The 23,630-nt window shown below is 55.8% G+C and overlaps 9 protein-coding genes across 9 annotated transcripts; 2 read left to right on the forward strand and 7 right to left on the reverse strand.

Moving 5' to 3' along the window:
* Nucleotides 1–229: 229 nt before the first annotated feature.
* Nucleotides 230–4,744, reverse strand: BXZ73DRAFT_52848 (uncharacterized protein; the record flags this gene model as incomplete). The annotated part of the gene is made up of 8 exons (XM_048020884.1): nucleotides 230–307; nucleotides 386–480; nucleotides 1,841–1,851; nucleotides 3,458–3,597; nucleotides 3,798–3,843; nucleotides 3,912–4,064; nucleotides 4,131–4,312; nucleotides 4,376–4,744. 8 exons carry the CDS (start codon nucleotides 4,742–4,744, stop codon nucleotides 230–232), a joined length of 1,074 nt encoding a protein of 357 aa, XP_047873936.1.
* Nucleotides 4,745–4,889: 145 nt separating this feature from the next.
* On the reverse strand, nucleotides 4,890–5,066 carry BXZ73DRAFT_19011 (uncharacterized protein; the record flags this gene model as incomplete). The annotated part of the gene is made up of 1 exon (XM_048017574.1): nucleotides 4,890–5,066. A coding segment is annotated over one exon (177 nt), but the record flags the coding sequence as incomplete, so codon positions are not given.
* A 726-nt stretch (nucleotides 5,067–5,792) lies between these two features.
* Nucleotides 5,793–8,116, forward strand: BXZ73DRAFT_105170 (uncharacterized protein; the record flags this gene model as incomplete). The annotated part of the gene is made up of 5 exons (XM_048016160.1): nucleotides 5,793–6,047; nucleotides 6,098–6,390; nucleotides 6,450–6,575; nucleotides 6,625–6,938; nucleotides 6,993–8,116. 5 exons carry the CDS (start codon nucleotides 5,793–5,795, stop codon nucleotides 8,114–8,116), a joined length of 2,112 nt encoding a protein of 703 aa, XP_047873938.1.
* Nucleotides 8,117–8,976: 860 nt separating this feature from the next.
* BXZ73DRAFT_80541 (uncharacterized protein) lies at nucleotides 8,977–10,269 on the reverse strand (the record flags this gene model as incomplete). The annotated part of the gene is made up of 3 exons (XM_048023304.1): nucleotides 8,977–9,516; nucleotides 9,575–9,802; nucleotides 9,847–10,269. The coding sequence occupies 3 exons, from the start codon at nucleotides 10,267–10,269 to the stop codon at nucleotides 8,977–8,979; spliced, it is 1,191 nt and encodes a 396-aa protein (XP_047873939.1).
* Nucleotides 10,270–11,967: 1,698 nt separating this feature from the next.
* BXZ73DRAFT_52881 (uncharacterized protein) lies at nucleotides 11,968–13,302 on the reverse strand (the record flags this gene model as incomplete). Its single annotated transcript, XM_048020891.1, has 4 exons — nucleotides 11,968–12,080; nucleotides 12,138–12,183; nucleotides 12,846–13,127; nucleotides 13,201–13,302. Coding segments are annotated over 4 exons (543 nt in total), but the record flags the coding sequence as incomplete, so codon positions are not given.
* Nucleotides 13,303–13,374: 72 nt separating this feature from the next.
* BXZ73DRAFT_23503 (uncharacterized protein) lies at nucleotides 13,375–13,587 on the reverse strand (the record flags this gene model as incomplete). The annotated part of the gene is made up of 1 exon (XM_048017677.1): nucleotides 13,375–13,587. A coding segment is annotated over one exon (213 nt), but the record flags the coding sequence as incomplete, so codon positions are not given.
* Nucleotides 13,588–13,601: 14 nt separating this feature from the next.
* BXZ73DRAFT_52866 (uncharacterized protein) lies at nucleotides 13,602–14,557 on the reverse strand (the record flags this gene model as incomplete). Its single annotated transcript, XM_048020889.1, has 4 exons — nucleotides 13,602–13,712; nucleotides 13,772–13,909; nucleotides 13,959–14,072; nucleotides 14,189–14,557. The coding sequence occupies 4 exons, from the start codon at nucleotides 14,555–14,557 to the stop codon at nucleotides 13,602–13,604; spliced, it is 732 nt and encodes a 243-aa protein (XP_047873942.1).
* A 1,331-nt stretch (nucleotides 14,558–15,888) lies between these two features.
* On the reverse strand, nucleotides 15,889–18,531 carry BXZ73DRAFT_105172 (uncharacterized protein; the record flags this gene model as incomplete). The annotated part of the gene is made up of 8 exons (XM_048016161.1): nucleotides 15,889–16,489; nucleotides 17,267–17,448; nucleotides 17,500–17,583; nucleotides 17,712–18,011; nucleotides 18,074–18,123; nucleotides 18,183–18,223; nucleotides 18,276–18,425; nucleotides 18,497–18,531. The coding sequence occupies 8 exons, from the start codon at nucleotides 18,529–18,531 to the stop codon at nucleotides 15,889–15,891; spliced, it is 1,443 nt and encodes a 480-aa protein (XP_047873943.1).
* A 173-nt stretch (nucleotides 18,532–18,704) lies between these two features.
* On the forward strand, nucleotides 18,705–19,692 carry BXZ73DRAFT_105173 (uncharacterized protein; the record flags this gene model as incomplete). Its single annotated transcript, XM_048016162.1, has 4 exons — nucleotides 18,705–18,803; nucleotides 19,133–19,275; nucleotides 19,534–19,562; nucleotides 19,619–19,692. 4 exons carry the CDS (start codon nucleotides 18,705–18,707, stop codon nucleotides 19,690–19,692), a joined length of 345 nt encoding a protein of 114 aa, XP_047873944.1.
* Nucleotides 19,693–23,630: the final 3,938 nt, after the last annotated feature.

A 23,630-nucleotide genomic window follows, 5' to 3' on the forward strand; every position in this document is an offset into this window, starting at 1 on the left:
AGGTCGAGATGAGGGCTAGGACACGAAGTGCAAGTGCTAAGAGAGTCCGCGATACGGGCGCTTAAGCGCGGGAACAACCTTCCAATATAGTAGCAGGCAGAGAAAAGGCAAAGAAAAGACGAAAAATAATACGTAGGGCGAGTTCAGAGTCCGTTCCACGACAAATCTCTTCACTGGCCCGCTTCAGCCTTGCAGTGAGTGACACATCTGGGCTGTTTTAGTGTGGTCATTAAGGGCGAAATAAAAGGGACACACCCATTCTGATAAGCTTGAGCCAATTTGAGTATTGCATGTGGTCGTCGATCACCTCGCGTCGATGAGAGGAACCCATTCCCCGAATGCTGTCGTTAATCTTATTAAGCTGAGCCCATAGTGTCTCCAGAACCTCGCCATCTTGCATGCCAGCGCCAGTCACAAAGTTGGGGGAAAACCTGGAGAAGCACTGCGCCCGATGCCCGTGGATCATCAGGAAAAACCCCACTTGCTAATTAGATCTAATTTGCCTAATTTGCTCTCTGATAGATCTAATCTTGTGCAAACAAGTGCTCTTGTAGAAATCAGATCTTCTTTGCACTAAAATATCTCTGATTAGAGTGATCTCAACTCTCTAGTTGCAGGTGAGAGCTTAATATCATTAAGGGGACTATTTTATCGATAATTCACAACAATATAGATGTTCGAGAAGGACGAAATATATTGGTATCTAGGAACACTCAGCACAGGTGTGTCTATGGCTACGTCTAAATAGCTCTCATGGGAAGTGGCCGCCAACACAGACCGTGCGGACGACAGGGTAGATGCAGGCGACGTGCTGATGGGGGGGCAAGACGGGCAAGATGGGCGGTGCAGAGGTGACACAAGGATGAAGCGGGCAACATGGGAGCGGGCGAGGTGGGCGATACGGACGTTGACGCAGGGGATACGTGGCAGCGATGTGGGCGATGCGGACGTTGACGGTGAGGTGACAACGCGGGCGACAGACAGTGGCGACACGGTGAAGTACATGGGGACAAGACGCGGACGCGACGCAGGCGATGTGGACACGACACGAGTAGGACGAGCGAAGTGGAGGACGCTGGCAAGATGTGGGTGACATGAGCGACGCAGGGGCGCGACGGGCGACGCCGATATTGATATGGGCACGACACGGGCGATGCGGATGATGAAGCGGGCGAGATGTGGCTGAGGTGGCAAGGCGGGCGACGCGGGAGGGCAGACAAAAGCAACAACGCGGGGGGCAAGACGCGGATGTGGCAAGGGCAAGGAGGGTATGGCCGGCGAGACGTGGGCGACGCTGGCAGGACGTGGGCGGCGCTGGCAGGACGTGGGCGACGCTGGTAAGACGTGGGCGACGCGGGGGCGATGCGGGGGCAAGACGCGAGTGAGCTGGGTGATGTGAGGTGGGCGCGACACGGGCAAACTGGTTGACGTGGGCCAGACGGATGATGGGGGCGAGGTGGGTGACGTGAGCAAGGTGGGCGACGCGGGAGATGCAGGTGACGTGGGCACGATGCGGGGGGCGACGCGGGCGAGACGTAGGTGGCGCAGGCGTGGAAGTGTAGTCGGGGCGTACTGGCTGCAGCGGAGGAGCTGCCAGCGCCGCTCGTGCTCCGTGCTCGGAGTGCGGCACCGGTGTTCGACTTGCGAGGCGCGGGCTCTGTGGGTGACCATGGTCGACGGGCCTATCGGGGCGAGAGATCGAGTCCAGATCTCGTAGACCGACGCTTGTGCGGCTTCGCGCAGAGGTCGTCGAAGACTCCACCAGCGCAGCGGGACCTGGTAGGGGCTTTGGAAGCTGGGAGAGGGTGCGCAGGGAAGGGTACGGGATTCAAGTACTCACTATGGAAGGGACTGCATCGTTCGCGAGGGCATGAGGGCGAGAGGCTGGCGCGGTCGACGTAGGGGAAGTTCGCGTAGAGTGGCTGGAAGGTGAGGCAGATGACGAGGACGACGAGGACGCGGTGCTGGCAGTGCCAAGCGCTGGAGTCCACGCGACGCGCGTCGATTCCCACCCCGAAGCGGAGCCGCCCCTCGACTACTGCCAACGCACCATCTTGTTTCAATCCCGTCTCCCCTGCTCCCTCTCATTGCCATCCTCATTCCTCCGCCTTTCTGCCCTCGACCTCGCCTACCTCGCCCGTGCCACCACCTCCGCCACTTCATCTACGTCACGAGCGGGTCGCCGTGATCCCCTGCACCGTTGCTACCGCGTTCCGCCGCCAGCTCGAGGCCTCGCTGACGCGTCTCGCCTGGTACCTCTGCCCACGACGCGTGCTACTGTGACCCACCCCTACGCTCCCCGACGATGGCCATCTTAACGGCGTTGGCACTGGGACCAAGTGCCGCCGTACTGCGGACACGTAAACGTGAGTACGCTTGTTCTATCTCAACTTTTTTTCTTTCCCCCTCTTCCCCCAGCGTTCTCGTGGGACGAGCTCGTCAAGCTCGAGGACACCCGGTGATCACTTCTCGGCTCCGTGTCATACCCGCGCGAGCCTATCGTCCCCGCTGCCTACGTCACTCACCCGTTTGGCCCTCCACCTGCGTCGCCCACCGTGCCCCCTCCTCCTCACCCTGCCCGTGTCGCCGTGTCGCCCTCGCCAACATCACCTCGCCCACACCCACCTAGCCCTCGCCCACCTCGCCTGTCACATTCAAATTTACCGCCTCGCCCGCTTCAGCCGTCTCGCGCGCGTGAGGCTTGCGTCACCCTGCAAACCCATGTCGCCCGATGGATATCGGTGAGTCATTTGCGTATCTCGACAAAATCATTTCTGAACAACACTTGGGCGCACGAAATCGTGGCCCGCCTAGTCAGCCTCGCTCGCACCACCCACTTCGCCCACGTTGTCACCTTGCCCATATCGCTCGCGTCGCCACATCGCCCGTGTAGTGATGTACGCCCGCGCCCACGTCACCACGTCGCCCACACGTCTGTCGCTCGTGTCTTCCGCCTCCCCCCCGCGTCGCCCGCTAGCCAGGTTATCCACGTCCTCCGCATCATCCACGTCACCTATCTCACCTTCGTCTTGCATATTGCCTGCGACGCCCAGCTCGCTCACGTCCTCTGTGTCACCTGCATTGCCCATGTCCCCCGCACAGCCCGTACGACTTCCGTCGCCGGACTCTGTGCCCGAGTGTCTGTATGCCTGTCCATCTTGTAGTTTTTCGTCTGTACACTGTCTTGTAGTATGATAAATATAAATTTGTTTCCCTCTCCATTACCCTTGTGTGATCTATTGAGAGCATTGTACGGACATATGAGGCACAAATCGAGTTCTCTTTGAGATCTATTTGCAGCTAATGAAGAGCTCCTGAAGATCTAATTTGCATCTATTTAGAGCTAATTAGAATGTACTACTCTAATTCGTGCTGATTAGAGATTCGCGCTAATGAGCACTAATTAGAGAGAATTTTCTCTAATCAGCAAGTGGGGTTTTTCCTGATGATGTGGAACTGGCCAATTCCGAACAGAAGCAACAGGCCAGAGGGAAGGGGCATGTAGCTCTGTCTCCTGGCAAAACGCTTGCGAAGGTTGATGTAATATTGGCAGGCGACGTCGTATATCACCAGAAATAAGAGGAGTCCAGGGAATGACTTGAGAGCGTGCCAGAAAGTGTAATCCATGTGCGCATGGCTGAAACCAACATTTTTGTCAGCTTGATGTCAGTGGCCACCTGACATGGAACTTACGACTCTCCGCGCTGGAATTCGACAGAGGTATGCGGAAGGAACACACCGTGACGGGAACATGCTGCCGCCCCTATTCCGGTGCTCTCGAGATTGGCCTTCTTCACGTTCGCGCCGAGCACTGCACGGTGGGCATTGCACGTTGGGGGTTCGCTCTACGAACGAATGTGAGTGTTATTCAATGATTTCATGTGAACTCGGGGTGGACCTGTGGCTTAAACTTCCTCTCTTTTTCGAGGTGCTCTTGAAACGGTCCGTCCGCAACCGAAAACATTTCCCCATCAGCAAAGGGCAAACTGTTTTCTGGGTTAGTCAAGAGCCGGCCTTGAACGGTGAAATCCCCATCTAGGACGAAAGAAGGCATGTATTTATACCTGGCGAATTTTTTAATTAGCAAGCAGTGCCATGGAAGGAACGACCACCCATGGCTCATCACTCACGGATGTGTCTTGTCACGTTCCCAACCATCTGGCAAATTCACGCCTGGTCGTGGACAGGCCGGGCACTTGATTGCCATATCTCCTGGTCCGGCAGGCTCTTTGCGATGAGCAAATCCAGACCGTAGAATGTGTTGAAGATTGCGCCATTGGCGAGAAGTGCGCAGAAGCGCCTTGTATGCCATCTGAGGGTGGTTATGACAGTTAGGCTGGGTTTATCGATGCAGCCGCATATGAAGGGCTCTCACAGGCACCCAATGTGGCGCGTTCTCATTGGTCATGTGGCAGAGTTTTGAGTGGAAGCTGAACGGCGAGGTTTTGCAAACTCGATTCTCGGTGAGGAAGCCATCGAGGCATTGAAACGTGAAGGCGGAGCGTGGGCGGTTCTGAGAGCCGGGATAGTATCCCATCTCCAGAAGCTGTATGTCTTCGGTCTTATGGCCTGTGCATTTGCAGAATGATACAGACAGCCGATGGAAGCCGTTGGTGTGAGCAATAGTGAGGGTGCGGGAGTTGTTGTACTCGGCGAAGGGGAACGTGGGGACTGAGAGAGCGTCAAAGGCGTATGTGGTGAACAGGCTGCCCTCTAGGCTCTCGCAGTTTCGTTGTCCCTGCATCTGCAGTGGCCCCATCCTCAGTCTCTTCGAGTTGATCCTCAAAGACGAAAGCGGGCACGACAACATCCGGTTCCTCAGGCCCTTCTTGTCCTTCGTCTTGTAAGTTCTGAACCGGGTCTGTCGCGGGAAGATGCTTCACGAGCTTCGGGCAGGGGACACCGCCATGACCGCAGTGAAGTTGAACCCCTAGATCTTGAATCCACGCAGGGCGAAAACAAGTTCCGGTCCAGACTTCAACGCGATGGAAGAGATGGTCATTGTGCTTCTTACGGCAGCATGCGGTGCAGAAGGTCGGGCGGGAGTCGCAATCGAGGCAGCGCCATTGAAGGGCATGGCCGCATTTTGCTTTCCCGTCGACAGGGATGCCGTGGCCGCTCAACAAGACGTCCAGATATGTGTCGCGAATGCTCAAAAAATCTCGTTGGTAGTCAGTGGCCTATGGGATCCCATTTCACAGTAAGTAATGATCCGATTTGTCAAATACACTTGCATACTGAGCGGCCAGTGCCAGGCATTTTTGGCGGTGTGTGATCGACGGCATCGATGTTTCCAATATCAATCCCGTCCCCTAGCGGCGCTGAAGACGAATGTCTGTCAAGTGATTTGGCGGAAACCGATCGAAGGGTGTCCGTTCTTGGTGTCCGATTCAGAGCCGGTCTGGTTTTGATGGCTGAGCGTTTGGTTCGCAAGGTGTAGCCTGAGTGTACTGCCTGGGACTTTTCGACCTTCAGAGTGAGTGTTGATCTGGTTTTGCGAGCGGGTTTGATATAGGAACGACCCATTGTGAAATGAGGAGGGGATGAGGAGGACGTGTATGGATGGCAAAGAGTTGAAAACTCTGGGCACTTACACGGCGGAAGGCGCATTCATCAGCACAAGGCGCGCGGCGTGCCTGATAGTTAATCCGTGATATGTCTGAAAACATCAGTTCTCCTTCATCAACAGAAACAAACACCGCGCACGTGTGATGGCTGGTCTCGCCCTGTGTGCAGCATACTCAGTGTGATTCTCGACCAAGTTTCCTGCCTCCACTCCAGCTTATATGACCATGCGTACCCGTGTTTCCTCCCCCGCTGTCTCAGCCGATCCAAAAGCGCCTTCTGCTTCGGAGGCATCTGAAGACGTGATGTGGGAATCCAAATTTGCATTGAGCAAGGATGAGAAGACCCTCGTGCTCAAGGATCTCCCACGTTGGCAAGCGAACTCAAACACAAGGTCTGCAATCACATCTGAGCTTGCAAAGAAGATCGCAGAGGGAAGATCAGAGCATCTGAGCGGAACTTTGGCCGCTTTACTTGTGGATGTGCGTGATTTTTTAATTACCGTGATTACTTCACTGAGAACCATCTGTAGAAAATAAGCCAGTTCCTCCACAATTCCAGCCGCACCACTCAACAGGAGAAGAATCCGTTTTATTCCTCTCACCCATTCGATGGCCTCCGGGTCTTTGGATATGAGGAGGATGAGCGAATCCACACGTCGGCACTGGACGATCAGGAGTTCAAAGAGAGCGGTCTCTGGATCGCTGCTTGGACTCGTGCTCGCAAGAAGCTATGGGAGGAGCTGGAACAGGAGGAGAAGGATGAGTTTGAGAATATGGCAGAAGACTGGACGCGTGATGGCCCACCGGAGGATGTGAAAAGAAAGTGCGCCCCTGTCCGTTCATCACTTCTTTCCGTCCTCATTTGTGACTGTCTCGCGTTAGATTGTTGAAGAAGCACGCCCTCCGATACTTCAGAGCCATGACTCTCGGATTTTTTCGTAGTTTTGACACGGCGATACATATCACCGGCTTGTTCAAGGATTCGAATGGCGAGCACATGACCTTCTTGTGCGATTATTCCCTTCTGTATTCTTCCAAAATTAATATCCAACACAAGTTACGACACTTCTGATCTTCTCCGAGAACAACGCAAAGACAAAGTCCCTCTTTTCCGTGACGACAACGAATGGCACGTTGGCTTCCTGGATTCTTTCAATGCATACTTCGGAGCCATCATTGACCCTGACAGCATATCGGAGGAAGGCAGACGAGCTGAGGCCGACCTTCGCCATGTCACCCATCTCCGCGAGCCTGAATTCGAATTTTATGAAGATGGCACGCCAATCATACGTGACAGAGAGAATGACGGCGAGGAGTACACCTACCTCCAGCGGCAGAGGGTCATCGCTGAATATCTGCGAACGCATCTCAGTTAGCCCCATCATTGATCTAGTTGAATCGCTTTCGATATTGATCATGATCTAGGCTGGGCATCTGGAACTGGAAAATGGACACGGAACGGCAGCTGGTCAACAATAATCAGCCATCAAGATAAGTTCTTCGACCCTACTTGGGTGCCCGAAGGTTTTGTATTCAAGGTGCCAAGCAAGCTCGGTGTCGAGGAAGCCAAGGCCTTCATTAATCATATCATGGCCAACGAGACACCAGACTCCGAAGAGGATCCCAACCCTCGTCGCTTCCGCTTGCTCGCAGCGGTGGATCAAGGCCGGAACAAGTGGAGACCTGCTGATTACGTGCGCCCTGAGGGGAAGGACCCGGGAGCCAAGAAGTTGAAGGTCAGAACTATCGCGGAGCGACAAACAGATGCCGAAATGCAGGGCGAAAAGAGCACAGATCTGAAGCATCTCAGCCCTGCTGATATTCGTGACCGACAACGGGTGGTGGCGGAGGCGCGAGGCCAGGCTGATCACTCACGCAAGGGGCGTGCAAAACAGAAGACCCCCGTCGATGTCGAAAGCGAATCAAGCGTTTCTGGGGGTGAGGCTGACAAGAAGCCTAGGCACTCGGGTCGGAAATCTTCCAGGAAACAGAAGTCAAAGTCGACTGCGAAGGCACCGAGTGAAACTATTGGCAGATCAACAGACGGAGCTTCTGGCAAGAAGAAGTCATCTACGCGCCGTCGTCAGCGGTCTCCTCTTGATGACAGTGAGGAGGAGGCCGTCTTCAGTGAGGAGGAAGACAACCCCGATGCCGAAGAGACTGAGAAGCTCCTCGACGCACTCGACCTGTATGACGACTTTCAAAACGACCACAATGGGCCTCCAGACGACGGCTTCGACATCCCCAATGACCTCTTTGACGCCCCTCCCAATCCAAATCGCGTCAACCACCCTATGGAGGCAGTCTACACCTCTCACGCTTCCGGAAGACGGTCCCCACCGCCCATATTAACATCTGACACTGTCGTTACCAAACTTGCGGTCCCGAAATCCTCTGGCACAACACCTGCACCAGCAGAGGCAGATCCAGAGGCAGGGGTGGCATATTTTACGTCCCTTTGCCCGAATCAAGCAAGCTGGACAGACTTGGTGTTCCACATGTCCAGCAAGGCAGGTTGTCATTTCAACATCACTAGAGCAGTTGGCTGATTTTAACTGGATAGCTTGACGAATTGCGCCATGTCCCCTCGGATCCACGGTTTTCTTGGGCCACTTGGTCCAACGATACAGGTGGACTGGACGATGTAATTCACCAGGATCCGGTCACCTCACTCCGCCCCATTCGGTTGTATCTCGACGGCGAATCACTGTCAGATCCTCGTGCTGTCCATGCACAGCGGTGGTTCCTTGTTATGGGGCTACTTCTCCACAACATTTCCCGGGCGATTGAGCACGAGCCCAACTCCGACGACGGCAGCGCACTGGCAACCAGTGCCCTCACGCACAGGGACTTAGATGACCTGCTCGCCATATGTCGATCAAAGCGCCCCAACATTAGAGGTCAGGCAGGTTTTTGTTTCAACGAGACTTTCACGGTTGCTGACGTCGGCTCCGCACCAGATGGCCACGGCTCTGCGGAAGGTCCAGCAGCCGGTGAGGACATCGCAGGCAACGAAAAGGAAACCATCGGGGGACCGGAAGAAGCAGGGCTGCCCCAACCGTCAGATGAGTTGATTCACGCAGCGGAGAACACGGCTGAGAGTGGAGGGGGCCGCAGTCGTGGTGCCTCTCGCCCAAAGCCGAGGGGGAAAAAGCAGGCCGTGCAAACGGCGCCCGTGAGAAGGCAACCGGTGAGGCAAAAGAAGAAAACAGCGACAGAATGAGGGCCCAATTCGGTGTTTTAATGTATTTGCCAATGTGGGGGTTTGAACAAATGCAATGGCGATGTTAAAAGCGAAAGCGACGGCGACGGCGACGGTGCACGCGACGGCGACGGCGACGGTGCACGCGACGGCGACGGCGACGGCGACGGGAAAAAAAAAGTCAACACCTGCTTGCCCTGGTTAAAATTACAACCCGGACGCAACAACGAAGTCATCTACCCGAAGGGGAAAATATTCCTTGCCAGCTTGGTCAATGCCCCATGCTTTCAACACTCCCCTCTGACAGAAAAGCGCGATGCAAACCCGATCACCGGAGACCTCGGGAACGCCATGTGAGAGGTGCTTGGCCAGGAAAACTTGCGCGTTGCCGCTGTTGTATGGCGCCGCGAAACCGAGAGACTGATAGCCCATGTATGCCCCCCTTCCATAGTCACCAACAGTGGCGACCATGTCGTAGAAGAGACTGCCATCCCCCGTGTCACAATGGAATATCGTCTCCCGATTGGAAATGAGGTGGCATGCCTGTGTGGGGAAACACCAGAGGCCCGCGGTCTCGGGTTCGCGTCTGGCAAGTTCATCTAGCTCGGCGCGTAGTGCGCAATGCTGAGCCGGGCAGGTGACGCGCATGATCCCATCGAAAACAGCACCAGCGCGTGCCATGCTTTGAAGCCATGCGGACGTGCCATTCTCTGAGTAGGACTTCGTTTCGGCAATGTTTTTTCGAAGCTGCTGCAGACCGAAAGGAATGAACGCAAGCAAGGATGTTTTTTTGGTAGGCGCATACCGAAGTGCCTTGGGGTATGGCAGCAGGGGACAAGAACTGCTGCCCGGCGTGAGATTTGATGCCCGGATTGGAATTCTTTGCATCGAGGTTGAACAGCTTTGGGCCACAGCGCCAGACTGATTCATCGGTCGAAATGTGGAGGCCGCCGGCTTCACCGTAGGCCGAGCGTGCCTGGATTATGTCCTCCTGCTTTTCGTTAAACCAAGTTGGACGGCAGCTGACGCAGCACTGACCTGAATGTCATCAGAAAGTATCCCTGGCAGAGACCACACCAGGATAAAATCTTCGGAATCGGTAATCACAAAGGGTTTGTCCTCCACGATGGGCAGCGACCCGTCAGGTATTTTCGGCTCGATCGGTGGAAATATCTCTGCGAGATCTTCCTCCCGTCTCTCATCGTTCAAGGCACGGCCTTTTCCAGGCACATGTTCGTATTTCTCCAACGGCCAGGCTGTCTGGTCTATGTGAATATCAGTAACATTCTCTCCGGCCTGGAATGCGACCTTACAGCGGCGACCCAACGCAGCCGCTAAAACAGACCCGGCTCGCCAAGCTGCAGCCTTGTCCCTCCCTGGAATACTTGAAGCTACTGGCATCATCGGCAGGGAAGAGCGCCCTTCCCCGTGTGTCTTCAAATTTTGCTCGAAGCTGAATACCACTGCGTCACTGATGCTTTGAAATCGGGCGCGATCCATGATGAATGAGGGGGTGGTAGTGATCACCACGGGTCACCCCGGGGTCATGGCAGCTGGACCCAGACCCGGACCCGTGAAACCCGGGACCCGCAGACCCCCGGGTCACTGAGCTCACGGGTTGGCGCCTATACACACGGGTTTGCGCGGGTCGTACCCTCCACGGGTCACCCGAGGGTCAGCACATTGAGAGAGAAGTGATTGAATACTTAGATGCAGAGAGTGTGCATATCGCAGGTGGGAAAGTGCAACAAGCATGCGGGTAGACATAACATAACATCACAATAGAACGTACATGACATGTACCTTAACCACGTGCGAGCTCAATTCTATCGTATCCCTTCGGCATCTTGTAATCGAGAACGTCATTCTCTTCTACTTCATCCAATGCAGCAACCCGGAGAACATCCTCGCTGTGAATAAATCCAAGGCGAGACCAGTCGCCAAGGCACAGGAGAGCACAGGTCGTCTGCGCAGAAAGTCGGTTGCGCACGTGAGGCAGCAACAAACGACCCCGGCTGAAGAGCCGCTCAACGTCGATAGAAGTAGCTATCAATGAGCATGGATGTTAGTGTGAAGATGCAACAAATGAAGACGGCTCTGCAACTCACCGGGAATCATCAGAAAGTCGCGAGCCATGCGGCTCAAGCATGGGTACTGCTTTGCATGTGAACGCCACCAGTCGAGTGCATTTTCAACAGGGATGATTGACTCTGCAAGGTAGCGCGTCAACTCGTCCTTGTCGATTGAGTTTCCCCCAACCGGGAGGAAGTTGTAGGTGTCAAACATATTGACATCTTCGTCGTCCTGCAAGAAATGGATTCAGCATCATGAGCGCTGAACGGCCGAGTCCCGGATCTCTCCACACCCGACATAGGCAGCTCACTGCGCCACGGGCTCCTCAGCGTGGGCGGCGCAGGCTCCCCAATGTGCCAAATGCGAGCAGCTCGACACGGCAGCTCGACACACTGCACACGACTTGCAGCTCGATGCGGGCGACGCGAACTGCTCGACGCGCCCGCAACGCGCCGCTCAACGCGCTCGCAACGAGCGGCTCGACATGGCTGATGCGGTCGGTTTGACACAGGCGACGCGGGCAGCTCGATGCGGGCGACGTGGGCAGCTCGATACGAGCAACGCGAACTGCTCGACACACCCGCAACGAGCCACTCGACGCGCCCGTGACAAGCTGCTCGACGCGCTTGCAACGAGCCGCAACGAGCCGCTTGACATGACCGATACGGTCGGTTTGAGACGGGCGATGCGGGCAGCTCGATGCGGGTGACACGAACTGCTCGACGCGCCCGCAACGCGCCGCTCAACGCGCTCGCAACGAGCCGCTCCACATGGCCGATGCGGTTGGTTTGACACAGGCGACGCGGGCAGCTCGATACGGGCAACGCGAACTGCTCGACACGCCCGCAACGAGCCACTCGACGCGCCTGCGACAAGCTGCTCGACACGCTTGCAACGAGCCGCAACGAGCCGCTTGACATGACCAATATGGTCGGTTCGAGACGGGCGATACGGGCAGCTCGATGCGGGTGACGCGAACTGCTCGACGCGCCCGCAATGCGCCGCTCGACACGCTCTAGTACAACGCATAAGACAGATGATAATAGAACGTACCTTGTCGCCCCGAGACCGGCGTGCTACAGGCACTACATCGTCATGGTCGTCCTGGTCGACGGCCGCGTCAGAGTGCTTGTAGTTCAAGTCGTACTCGTTGCGGACGAGAGTCTTGGCCGTCTCGATCCACTCATCTTGCCAGTGATGAGTCTTGAAGTACTCGAGCTTGAAGCCCGGGTGCAACACTGTTACAGACGAGTCTAATTGGTTACAACGTACAAATGAATAGCATTAGAACTCACCCATGGCGATTCGATAGCACTCCGAAGAGTCCGTGAGTTCGTAGTACTACTTGTTGAGGACCTGCTGCGCGAACTTGTGAGCAAAACGGATGGCTGGGTCATAGGGTACACCCTTCGAGGTCTTGCTGCCTGGCAACGCTGTGGTGGTGAGGCGCTCATCGAGGACGTCCATGACTGGGATGACGCTCGCCAGGTTTGGCGTGCTGCGGGAGAAGAAGAGCGTCGCGTCCTTGAAGACCTGTTGAGGTTGGACGCCAGGGATTCATGAGAGATGGGGATGGGTAGGTGATGTATGGAGACGAGACAAGACAAGACAAGACAAGACGAGGAGATGAGGAGATGGTGTGAGGAGATGAGGAGACGGTGCGAGGACAAGAATAAAAGGAGATACGGCGTGGATGCGGTGTGGATGTGGTGTGGGTGTGGGGACAATCGGATGAGGACGAATGGAGATAATGCACAGAGACGATGCAGGGAGGCGAGGCAGGGAGGCGAGGTGGGGAGACGAAACAAGGGTGCACAGCGACGATGCGGGGAGACGAAACGGGGAGACGAACCAGGGGCGTGCAGAGACGATGAGAGTAGTCGGAAAAGACAAGGATATGGGAGGCAGCGAAACGGGAAGATGAGAGAGACCACATGGCAGTGGGAATAAGCAGAAAGATGATCAGAACGAAGAAGAAAAGTGTGAGAACAAGAGACACATACCTTGAGCACCTCGAGAAGCTGCTCTGCAATGGACCATTCCCGCTTTGAGAGCTGGTACTTCTCGAGATCCAGAGGATGTAGGTCGTTGTCGGCCTCGCAGAAGGACTTGATAGCCTTCTTCAGGCGGACAGCCCGCTTGAGCATGTCGTGAGTTGAACACCACCGTGTTCTGACGTCTTGCTTCAGCATGAGAATGTCTTGATTGAGCAATTCGAGCTGCTTCTTCCATGCTGGCAGCAAGATTGTCGTCGACTTGCGGATGGTGGCAGCCAGGCGACGGAGCTTGAGACAACGAGAGTCGAGACAGTGAGTGACCGTGAGGCGTCGAACGCAGACGATAGGAGTGGGAACTCACCTTAGTAAGCATCAAGCGCACTGGGCGGAGATTGGAGCGGAAATCGCGGAGCTCGCCTGGAGTCATTCCGGACATGTCGTCGACCCACTCGACCTCGTCCATGATCCCCTCAAGTCCGTCCTCTGTGTCTTCTTCTTCATCCTCGTCATCCTCATCGTCCCCATCCTCCGCGTCCTCGTCCTCCTCTGTGGCAGCATCCTCACCCTCACCTGGCTTCTTCTTCTCTGGGTCGAACTGATCGAGCAAGCCGCGGCCGACGAGCTGGACGATGTGCCCAAAGCAGGCGACATGTCCGGAAGACGCCCGGAACTTCTGAAGACCTTTCTCCATCGTCTTGATCATCGCCAAATTAGCGGATGCACTATCACAGGCGACACCAAGGAGCTGTGTGAGTAGTTTTATCAGTCTTCTTCATATGTTTGTACGCATTCTGAGGCACACACCATTTCCTTGATACCAAATTCGCAGAGGATACGAATCTGAGTTTCGCCGAGGGTCTGACCTGTGTGCGACTAGCAGATCCCATGGTCAGCGGACACCGGAGAGGTGGGAAAAACATCAAGGTACGCACTTTTGCCACCTCAACAACGTCGAGCACCATACTGAGCGGCTCTCCATCATGCTCAAAGTGCACGATAACCGCCATGAAGGCATTCCCATTTGGAGACGACCAGCAGTCCGTGGATATGCTAAGTCGTCCTTCGTACTCCTGTGATCTGATGAGTACTAAAATGTCCTCTACAGCCTGCTCTACTCACCCGAAGAAGACGGCTGATCCGAGTGCGCGAGCGCGTGAAGAGGGTCTTCACATCGCGCGCGACCGTTGAAGCGGATGGGATCCAGTATCCCGGTCTGCCCGTCTTCAGTAGTGACTGGAGACGGGCGTCCTTGACGATATCAAACGGACGGTAAGACTCCGCGACCCATCGCGCAAATTCCGCACTAATATGGTCATCAATACAACAATCAAACCAGGCTTGGATAGAACATACCGTGTCTCAGTGCGCGTGTGCTGGCGATGAGAGTATGTCACCGGTCCCTTCCCCTTGCGCTCAAAGAAGGAGGTGACGTCCCCACTCTCCAAGGCATTCTTGCCGAAGCGCTGACGAACCTCTCCAGGCGTCATCGTGGCCTTGACCACGCGCTTCACTGCATCTTCGCCAAAGCAGTTTTTTGCGTGCCTTGTCATGTTGCCAGTTGACGTCGCGTCGCCTTTGTCGATGTAGCGATTAACAGCCTTTTTGATACAGCCTTTAGCCATGCACTCGAAGACGTGCACACGACGTCCGTCGATGTCCGCGATCTTAGGGATGGGCTTGAAAAAACCGTAGATAGGGGAGTCCCACCCACGGTCCATCATGGCCGCTATACATGCCGCAACGTTAGTGAGTACATCTTCAGCCAGGATTACGACGAAGTCACACTCACCAAGCTGCTTTAGGCCCTTATCATCGTCCTCGAACCACGGCACGCCATTTGTTCCCTTGGTGAAGGCTGGCGCTGGCGAGTCTGACCTCCCACTGTCCGAGTCCGAGTTGTCAATGTTGATTACATCATGATGTGCAGCCGCCTCCTCCTCTTCGGACAAGCAGTATGGTGAGTGATAGCCCCCCGTCTTCCGAGTCGGCTTCACAACACCCTTTCCAGACTTCGACCGCTTCTTCGGCTTCCGCGCCTTCTTGTGGTGCGCACTCGGCCCTTTATCAGCTGCAGCAGCGTCGCCAGCAGGCTTCGCGCGAGGTGGGGCGTCACCAGTGGCAGCAGGCTTCGCGCGTGGTGCGGCATTGCTGGCGGGCTTCGCGTGGGGTGTGGCATCGCCGGTGGGCTTCGCGCGGGGTGGAACGTCACCAGCAGGTTTTGCGGCACCGCCGGTGGCCTTCGCGCGGGGTGCGGCATCACCGACGGCCTTCTCGCAGGGTGCAGCGTCACCAGCAGGGGCTGCTACACTTGCACCCGCGGCACCAGGCTGACCTCGACGTGAGTATATATCATTTAGTGCAGAATGGTTGAAGACTCACCACCATTCCCTCGTCTTCAAGCATCCGCTGAGCCCTCTTCGTGAGGGTGCGATGGCGCTTCTCCGCCGGGGCATCTTGCTCCACCGAAGGGGATGCGGGACGCTTTTGAGGTGGATCAGGGTGGACAGTGGTGGAAGTCGACATCAACAAGATAGACGCAGAAGTGGGTGGAAAGGCAGACTCGCAGAGACGGGGCGGAGAGGACAGGGAAAGTCTCATCATTATATAATCCTATAACTGTACAGTAGGTGGCGCTAGCCACTCAGGGTCAGGCTGAAACCGGCACGCGCTGCTGGAAGCGCCCAACCAGGATGTTCAGTACAGTGTGACATAACCGCCGGGTTACCCACGGGTCAATGCACAAACGCGCGGGTCGGCTCCTCACCACCCGGACCCGGACCCGCATGACCCGGACCCGGGACCCGGCCGGGTCAGGCCCACCCGTGGTGATCACTAGGGGGTGGTGAATGAGGGGGAATCGTCGACCATTAGATGCCTTCTTTTGACGCCCTTTCATGGGGTTCTGACGATCCATATCGGGCCGATACTTGGAGAGGTGATTGAATGGGGTATCACTTTTCAGAATCGTTCACGAAAAAGTCGGCGGCATGGCATGGGGCTATATTATGATGATCGGGGGCTCATATTACAACAAAAATGTGCGCGAAAATCAGACTCGATTCAGCCGGCTAGGGTGTCGGGTAGGGCGGCCAGAACGCGTGAATGTGATATGCGGAACTGCGGCGACTGGGTGCGACGTGGGGGCGGGGGGTTGCGGCGTCGACTCGGGGGAAGTTGGCGGCGGCGACGCGGGGGGGTCGATCTCGCTCGAGTCGCCTGAAGCATGCCGGTTAAGCCCCAACTGCGCCGAGCGGGAGCTGCCCGTCAGGCTGCTGAGGCTGCTGCGGCTGCACAGGTCTGTATGTGCCGGCCCTTCAGCCAATGGGGGCGCTGGACTAATCGCGCGGCCGGTGTTGCTGGCCCAGCTGCCTGTGTCGCCGTCGCCGTCGCCGTCGCTGTCGCTGTTGCCCCCGTCTTCGCCGTCGCCGTCGCCCCCGTCTTCCTGGCCGCCGCCGTCGTCTTCGTCGCTGTCTTCGTCGCTGTCTTTGTCGCTGTCTTCGTCGCCGTCTTCGTCGCTGTCTTCGTCGCTGTTTTCGTCGCCATCTTCATCTTCGCCCTCGCTGTCACGCCGACTCTTGCCCACGCCCCGAGCCATCCGACTCTTCCCGCCTTGGGAACTGTGGCCTGCCGCCCCTCCCTCCTCCACAGCTCTATGGATCCCATCGTGGGAGGCCGGGCATCAGTATTTTTACATGTGTCAGATTTGTTAGAAAGTCGGATTTTTAGGCTGTCCGACATCAGACCCTCATCCGACCCATCCGACCATCCGACTTTTGGTGTTCAGCACCTGTTTGAACCGAGCATAGTCCATACATTGGCAAACCGCACAACTAAGAGATTCAAACGACAATGTATTGTGTTAATGCTAATACAGTGTACACTCTAAACAACACGGAAGCGTGGCAAACCAGCTCCCGTTCCCCCAGCGCTGACGCGGATGGTGTTCCGTCTCCCAGGCGTAGTCACGTCCGCGTGAGAGGGCTCGGCGAGGGTGAAGATAGGAGTAAGGAAGGCTGCGGCGGGGGCGCGGGGCGCTATCGGTAGATTAGTCGTGCCCGCACGCGGTGTGCGTTCGCCCGCTGGATGTCCGCCAGCGACCGTGCGGGGGGCAGGAGGGCCGTTGAGCGCACCAGGAGCCCCAGGAGGCGAAATCGGGGCCATCTTCGACGCCGACACTGGCATACCACCCTTGTCGCTGATGAAGATGTGCGCGTCCGATGGAATGTCGATGGTGCAGCGGCGTCGGAGATGCGCGTGGGGGGAATGTGTGGTCCGTCACGGCTTGTGGTCATATCCACGTCGCCGTCGCCGTCTCCATCCTCCGTCACTGTCTCCAGGCGAGAGTCCACCGCCAAGGTCGAAGTCGAACGTCCGGCCGAGTTGTTCTGGACAGATGGGCCCGGGCAGTGTTCGCAGGCTGATCCCACACGGGCTGTGCGAGAATGGTCCCGCTGCGGTCCCGACCCGGGACCACGACAGAGCCCGTGGGGATGGTCGAGCGGTTCGGGGTCGCGTTCGTGGACGTCTCCGTCGAGTTGTCTTTCTCTTGCGCCGCCTGCACGCGCGACGAGCCCGCGGGCGGCTGGGCAGCCTTCGTCTGCATCGGCTCCTGTCCTGCGGTCAGGCAAACACGCACGCCACCGCGAGTGTCGGTACGCACCTCATGCGATACGTCGCTATCCCTCCCTGAGGGTTCGACCACCCTCGCCTCGGGCTGCTCCGACACCTGGCGCTCGAGCGCCTGCTGGATCACGCGATAGTGTTCTGCTCGCGCTTCTCCCTCGCCCGGATTTCCGATTGCGCCTGCAGACGGGCAAGCCGCTGTTCACGCGTCTCGCGAGGCATGCCATTCGCGGCGACGGCGGGGCCGACAGCGAATCCTTTGCTGGCGAGCCACGCCTCAAGAATGCGGCCGACGACCTCGAGGGTGCCGGCCTCGACGACGCGGGAGCGTATAGGTTCCGAACTGCGGAAGCCAATGTTAGCGATGCACTGGAAGGCGAGGGAGAAATCGCAACCGGCGTGCTTGTAGTAAGTCTTGGGGAGGAGGATCGGGGCCGGCTTTGGGGGGTGAGAGTGGAGCAAGACCATAAAAGGTGGACGGGTTCTCCGGAGGTGGAGGAGAGAGGCAGAAGTCGCAGAGGATACAGACGAGGCGTTCGAGAACGCCATCTGCGGTCATGATCTCGCGTATGCGGAGTGAAGTGGAGGTGCAAAGTGGAGGTGAGATCGACAAGGTGGGTGAGGGAGTTGGAGAGCGGCAAGGACGAGTTGGTGTCCAAGGCTGGGAGAGATGGTGGGCGTTGGATGGCTGGGTTGGGAAAGTGAGCGAAAAGGACACACCTCGTCGGTCGTAGAGCTGGGAGGAGATGCAGACGCAAGCCCTGTTCTGGGCCGGGAAGGTGAAGTTGGATGAGGTCGATGTTGGCTACACACCTGAAGGCGAGGGAGAAGCGGTAGCTGGCGTGCTTGTCGTACTTCTTGGGGAAACTTTGACAGGTGTTCTTTGCTGTCGGGTCAGGCGAAGAGCGAGGGAATGAGGAGACGGGCAAGGAGGCGGAGACGATGGGGATGACGAAGGTGGTGCTGGCAGTGCCAAGCGCTGGAGTCCGCGCGCCACGCGTCAGTTCCCACGCGTCCCCAAAGCGGAGGCGCACCTCCAGCTGCCAACACGTCGTCGACCTTCCTCCATCGTGTCTCCCCTCTGTCCTTGCCCGACTCTCTCGACCTCGCCCACCTCACCTGGCGCCCTTGTGCCCTTGACATTGCTCGCCTCGCTCACTGGTCGCCATGTCACCTGCATCGTCCCCGAACCCACGTCCTCCGCGTCACCCTGACTAAGTCACCGCAATTCCATCTTCGCTGATGCACATCCACGAGCTCAAGCAGGAGAATGAGCTCCTCCCGCGCGAGGTCGAGGAGCTCCGGCGTTGGCTCGAGGTCAAGAAACTTGGGCAGTGGCAGGTGAGTATATTCCCAACACCCGTTTTACCAGCCCCCGTGCAGACCAACACTCACTCTGGTCCGATTGAGATACCCTCGACTTGATCACACATGCCCGCAGCGAAAGCCGCCGTGGATGCGAGTGAGTTGGAGCCCTACGACGGATCCAAGTGTTCGAGAACTCACTGTCTCCCTCTCCCAGCCTCTGCAGTGCTCGTGGTTGGGGAAGGTCCACGCATGAGTCCCTCCGCTTTTATTTTGACCGCCTTGTGCTCGCACTCAACTCCGTCGCTTTTCCCATCTCACGGAAGGTGTTCACTCCAACATGCTCATCCCCGGCCCATAGGCAGCACGGACTCCACTACCCGCTCGGGTGCGGCGGCGACATCGCGGACATGGCGAACACGGCCGTCAACCTCGTCTCCCCCACTGCGTGCCATGTCTTTGATCAGGTCTTCGCTGTCGACGGCGCCATCCCGTCGATCACAATCCAGTACGGCCCACCTCGCAGTGTGGGTACAGCGCCGACCCACTACGTCGCCCACGTCGCCTGCCCACGTCGCCCACGTTTGCCTTGTTCAAGGGCCCACGTCGCTGCCGTGTCGCCCTCACGTCGCCCACATTCCCCGCATCTGCCGCTGCCCATCTCGTTCCCTCGCCGCCTGCATCGCCCGCGTCGTCCACGCGCACATTGCGCGGAACCAGGGGCTCTGGCACAAGCCCGCGCCGTTCACGCTGCTGCGGTCAACAGTGTTCGCCTCGCGTGGAATATCACCGGCAGTGCCCTCCTCGCGCGCTGCCTACGCCTACGACGACCGCCACGCACGCGCCCTCAGCGTTCCCGTACGACGAAAAGGCCCCGCACGCGCTCTACAGCACCGAGTCACAACAGCCTCGACCCGCAGGCTAGCGTAGGGCAGTGCGCGTGGCATGGCCCTCGCGCTTCCTCTCACTGGGTGCCGTCCCTGTAGCCTGGGGTTGCCACTCATATTGCTGACACTGTAGCCCGGGAATGCCACTCAGATGGACTCATATGAGTGGGCGCTCTGTAGCCTGCATTCTCGCTCATATGAGTGCACAGCCACCTGTATAAGCCGCCTTTCACTGCCTGTCTATAGTATTGTTACTATGTTGCTACTATTACTGCTTTATTATCATGTAGCCTGGAGTGCCATCTATATGAGCCTGTTGCTTGGGCTATTACTCGTATGAGCCTGTTGCTTGGGTTGTTACTCATATGAGCCTGTTGCTTGTGCCACCGCTCATATAGGCATAGCGCTTATCCCATGTATTGCCACTTTAGCTACTATAAATTTATATAAACATGTAGCCTGCATTGACAGTTTCACCCTTGTCTGAGGTATACACCAAGCACCTGCACCTCTATGAATATACAGTACCTACTACCAAGCTATCCTCATGTATATGTGCATACTAACAAGTGCTCACCCCTCTGAGCACTCATTTGTATCTGTGGTATGTACACTAAGTGCCCATCCTCAATTGAAGTTTGATGCTTATTTTGTGCCAAACATATCTCCCTTTGCTCTGTAATACATCCTGTGCATGCTGAGCACCCACGTTTGATGGGCATACGCACTCTGAGCACCCATGTGTGAACATGTTTGCACTCCGAGCGCCCGTGTCTGAACCTTGTCGCACTCCGGGCGCCCGTCCTTGGTGGCGCATAGCACTTCGAGCCCGCACCCCCATTACCTTGCCCCTCTCCGAGTTCTCCACCGTTTGACGTCATCTTGGGCTTTTTTTGTGCGCGTTTCTACCCTCTTTCCAACGAGCCGCCCCGTTCCGCGATGCGCCTCGCCGTTGTCTCGCTGCGCATCGTCTTGTGCAACAGAAGATCGCCCCTCGTGTCACCCACTTGATGCTCCCGTCCCTTGACGGTTCGGAGCTCGTTTTCGATGCGGCCAGGTTCATTCTCTTCCCCTCGTCAAGGCCATTCAGATGCACCTTTGCGCGCGCCGGTACGCCCAGTCAATTGTCCATGACGGCTGCCGCATTGCCGCCTTTTTGCCCTATCTGCATCTTCCTCAACCCCCACGATCTTGAGCACCATGGCTGCATATCCCGTTCGTTCCGCACGCATTTTGGTACGCGTTCCCCCCTCGTTTCCTCGCATATAACGCGCCCTCGATGCCGCCAAAACGCGCAGCAGCTCACACACAGCAGCCACTGCTCTCTCCACACCGCCTCCAGCCATCTTCAGGCTTGGATTCAACACACCGCCTTTCCAGTTTCGCTCCGATCGCGCTGAAAATTGGAGCTCAGATGGCCCTCATCAACTCCTTTCGAACGCGCCCGCGTTCGTCTCATGCGCCGCACTCGTTCTCCCGCTGTGCGCTGCGCAAGACCGCCTACAACCGGCACTCCCTTCCCATCTTTCCAATGCTCGATCTCGCCCACTTTACTACCTAAGAAGACGTGGATGGGTTCATTCGTCGCGCGTTATCAAGCACTTTCGATCGAGCGCTTGGATGTAGCAGTCGGAAGAGATTTGCGTTGTGGACGGCAGGATATGTGTATGTCCAACTTGCCTTCAAGGCCCCTCCTCCTGTGTCCCCCGGTCTTGCCCTTGCATCTTGCCCATTCCATGTCCGTTTGGCATGCGTTTTGGTGCATAGGTGAGCATCTATCCCTTCGTTTGAACGCCACCTTACACATTGTGATCTGTGCCTTTCCTGATGTTTGATATCTTGGTGCTCAGCACCTGTTTGACCTGACCTATACTGTATACACTGTCAACCCCCTCAGTCTCCCTCACTTTTTCAGAATGCAACTGTACATCACATATGAACACAGTGCTGCACATTGCAGCATATTTATATGAGTTAGTCTGCCTGTACTGGACACCTTATCCCTGGAAAGTCACCCTTCACAGCAGCATATGTAGATGGTAATTCACCAAGATAATTTGTTTATCAGAGAGTAGCTTGTAAGAGCTGTTGGTGTGCAAATTTGGAAGGCAGTAGCTGCAAAAGTGAGGGAATAATGAGGTATGATATTTTAAAATGACATACCACACACAGACATGGTATGAGAGTGTATCACATTCCAGACACCTAGATATATTCACAGACAATATCATGAATGCATTGGAGAAGAGATGAAACATAAATACAGATTTCCGGTGATGATACAAGATATGTCTGGAAAGTGGAAGTTCTGAAAAAACATGACATGCATAAGTTCATGTGCAGACATGATATTAACAGGCCGTTTGCTTCATCACAATTGGATACTATTCGGCTGCTCAGATCGGAATTTGTAAGCTTATCGGGGATGAGATGCATGTGAGGGATAGTATGTCATTATTTTATGACATACGGTACCCCTGGCCTGGCATGTGCTCCGATTATAATGCGAAAACATGGAACAGAACGGGGTAAGTCACAGCTATCCAGTGCAGAAGGGATCTTGAAAAACGGTTATGAATCAGTGGAGATGTGCAAGGCAGGCCAGAAGTGTGGTTGCAGCAGAAAGCGGAGTCAATGCACACCCAGCACAAACCGCACCCCCGGCCTGCCTTGCACATCTCCACTGATTCATAACCGTTTTTCAAGATCCCTTCTGCACTGGATAGCTGTGACTTACCCCGTTCTGTTCCATGTTTTCGCATTATAATCGGAGCACATGCCAGGCCAGGGGTACCGTATGTCATAAAATAATGACATACTATCCCTCACATGCATCTCATCCCCGATAAGCTTACAAATTCCGATCTGAGCAGCCGAATAGTATCCAATTGTGATGAAGCAAACGGCCTGTTAATATCATGTCTGCACATGAACTTATGCATGTCATGTTTTTTCAGAACTTCCACTTTCCAGACATATCTTGTATCATCACCGGAAATCTGTATTTATGTTTCATCTCTTCTCCAATGCATTCATGATATTGTCTGTGAATATATCTAGGTGTCTGGAATGTGATACACTCTCATACCATGTCTGTGTGTGGTATGTCATTTTAAAATATCATACCTCATTATTCCCTCACTTTTGCAGCTACTGCCTTCCAAATTTGCACACCAACAGCTCTTACAAGCTACTCTCTGATAAACAAATTATCTTGGTGAATTACCATCTACATATGCTGCTGTGAAGGGTGACTTTCCAGGGATAAGGTGTCCAGTACAGGCAGACTAACTCATATAAATATGCTGCAATGTGCAGCACTGTGTTCATATGTGATGTACAGTTGCATTCTGAAAAAGTGAGGGAGACTGAGGGGGTTGACAGTGTATACAGTATAGGTCAGGTCAAACAGGTGCTGAGCACCAAGATATCAAACATCAGGAAAGGCACAGATCACAATGTGTAAGGTGGCGTTCAAACGAAGGGATAGATGCTCACCTATGCACCAAAACGCATGCCAAACGGACATGGAATGGGCAAGATGCAAGGGCAAGACCGGGGGACACAGGAGGAGGGGCCTTGAAGGCAAGTTGGACATACACATATCCTGCCGTCCACAACGCAAATCTCTTCCGACTGCTACATCCAAGCGCTCGATCGAAAGTGCTTGATAACGCGCGACGAATGAACCCATCCACGTCTTCTTAGGTAGTAAAGTGGGCGAGATCGAGCATTGGAAAGATGGGAAGGGAGTGCCGGTTGTAGGCGGTCTTGCGCAGCGCACAGCGGGAGAACGAGTGCGGCGCATGAGACGAACGCGGGCGCGTTCGAAAGGAGTTGATGAGGGCCATCTGAGCTCCAATTTTCAGCGCGATCGGAGCGAAACTGGAAAGGCGGTGTGTTGAATCCAAGCCTGAAGATGGCTGGAGGCGGTGTGGAGAGAGCAGTGGCTGCTGTGTGTGAGCTGCTGCGCGTT

Source organism: Epithele typhae (assembly GCF_022376455.1).
Source record: "Epithele typhae strain CBS 203.58 chromosome Unknown BXZ73scaffold_62, whole genome shotgun sequence".
NCBI lineage: Eukaryota > Fungi > Basidiomycota > Agaricomycetes > Polyporales > Epitheliaceae > Epithele > Epithele typhae.